At 48.0% G+C, this 2,131-nt stretch overlaps 1 protein-coding gene across 1 annotated transcript in view; it reads right to left on the bottom strand.

Annotated features, from left to right (window-relative positions):
* Nucleotides 1–933: 933 nt before the first annotated feature.
* LOC105539698 (cationic amino acid transporter 3-like) overlaps nucleotides 934–2,131 on the bottom strand; it is a 22,930-nt gene continuing 21,732 nt past the window's right edge. The window contains exons 9-10 of the mRNA XM_011980110.1: nucleotides 1,900–2,028; nucleotides 934–1,043 (exon numbers count right to left, since the gene is read on the bottom strand). Coding sequence (XP_011835500.1) covers nucleotides 934–1,043; nucleotides 1,900–2,028 — 239 coding nt within the window. The remainder of the gene's footprint in view (nucleotides 1,044–1,899; nucleotides 2,029–2,131) is intronic.

Below are 2,131 nucleotides of genomic sequence, written 5' to 3'. Positions count from 1 at the left end.
GACGGGGTTTCCCCACGTTGGCCAGGCCTGACCTCAGATGGTCCACCCACCCTGGCCTCCTAAAGTGCTGGGATTACAGGCATGAGCCACCACACTTGGCCATTTTCAATGTTTTCACCACAAAAAAAATGGTATGTAAGGTAATGAATATATTAATCAAACTGATTTAGCAATTCCACAATGTATACATATTTCCAAGTATCATGTACAGCATAAACATAGACAATTTTAATACATACAATATATGCAATTGTACACCATAAACATACACAATTTTTATTTGTCAATTTTTTTTAAAATGTAAGTTTTTAAAGTTATTTTGGCTAGGCACAGTGGCTCAGGCCTGTAATCTCAGCACTTTGGGAGGCTGAGGCAGGTGGATCACTTGAGATCAGGAGTTCAAGACCAGTTGGCCAACATGGTGAAACCCCGTGTCTACCAATAACAATTAGCCGGGCACAGTGGCACGGGCCTGTAGTCCCAGCTACTCTGGAGGCTGACGCAGGAGAATCACTTGAACCCAGGAGGCGGAGATTGCAGTGGGCCAAGATCACACCACTGCACCCCAGCCTGGGTGACAGAGCGAGACTGTCTCAAAAAGAAAAAATAATAATAATAATAATAAAGTTACTTTGTTAAGCTGGGCATAATGAGGTGCCTGTAGTCCCAGCTACTCGGAAGACTGAGGCAGGAGGATCACTTGAGCCCAGGAGTTCAAGTTCCGCCTGGGCAACAGAGCAAGTCCTCATCTCTCTAACAAACGAACAAACAAAAAACAAAATAAAGTTTTTTAAAAAGGCATTTGCTCACTGGCAATGCACATGGGGCTTTAAATGCATCCCACCTTCACACTCTGCAGAGCTTCACACTCTTCCTTCATGCACAGGACACCTCCAGTGGACTGGCCCATCCCTTTTCTGTGGTTAAACTAGTTCAGCGAGGGACTAGGGATGTTTCCATGAGGAGTCTGGAGCTTGACGCAGGTGGCTGTTGATCGTTCTCCAAGCTGTGTCGGATCCCATATCCAAAATATACAGCAAATCCTAACAGGGAAATGAGACAATGAGAGGAAATGTAGTCACCCCTTCCCTTATAAATGCCCTATAGCGATTATACTGTGGTCTGTTTATTTGGAGGTTTTCTTGTTTCTTTTATTTAGAGATAGAGCTTCGCTCTGTTGCCCAGGCTGGAGTGCAGTGGCATGATCATGGCTCACTGCAGCCTCGATCTCCCGGGTTCAAGCAATCCTCCCACTTCAACCTTCAGAATAGATAATGACTACAGGCGGGTGCCACTGTGCCCGGCTAATTTTTTTTTTTTTTTTTTGAGACAGAATCTTACTCTGTCACCCAGGCTGGAGTGCAGTGGCACAATCTGGGCTCCTGTCACCTGGGCTGGAGTGCAGTGGCACAATCTGGGCTCCTGTCACCTGGGCTGGAGTGCAATGGCATGATCTTGACTCACTGCAACCTCCGCCTCCCAGGTTCAAGTGATTCTCATGTCTCAGCCTCCTAAGTAGGTGGGATTACAGGAACCCGCCACCACACCAGGCTACTTTTTTGTATTTTTAGTAGAGAGGGGGTTTCACCATGTTGGCCAGACTGTTCTTGAACTCCTGATCTTAGGTGATCCACCTGCCTCGGCCCCCTGAAGTGCAGGGATTATAGGCGCGAGCCACTGTGTGCGGCCAGTTTTTAATTTTGGTAGAGATGGAGTCTCGCCATGTTGCCCAGGCTGGTCTGGAGCTCCTGGTCTCAAGCGATGCTCCTGCCTTCATCTCCTGAGTAGCTGGGACTACAGGCACAGCCCACACTGTCAGCCTGAGACAGCTGTAGGGAAAGGTCACGGGAAGAGTGTTGGACACCCAAGAGGCCTCTTTTTTTCCAGGAAGCCACTCACCAATCAACATCCAGACTCCAAATTGGGCCCACGTCTCAGTGGTCATCTGCATCATCAGATAAACATTCACAGAGATGCTGACCAACGGGAGGACAGGCAACAGGGGGACCTGCAGGCAAAGAGTTAACACTGAGCACACCACGAATGTCTACAAGGGACCCTTAGCCCAAGGGGCAGGAAGACCACAGCTCTGTTCCAGTTGCATATTGAATGCCTATTCCTTTTTTTGTGT

The sequence above is a fragment of the Mandrillus leucophaeus genome, unplaced genomic scaffold (assembly GCF_000951045.1).
Source record: "Mandrillus leucophaeus isolate KB7577 unplaced genomic scaffold, Mleu.le_1.0 Scaffold104, whole genome shotgun sequence".
Taxonomy (NCBI): Eukaryota; Metazoa; Chordata; class Mammalia; order Primates; family Cercopithecidae; genus Mandrillus; species Mandrillus leucophaeus.
This window is presented reverse-complemented; position numbering and strand designations above follow the sequence as displayed.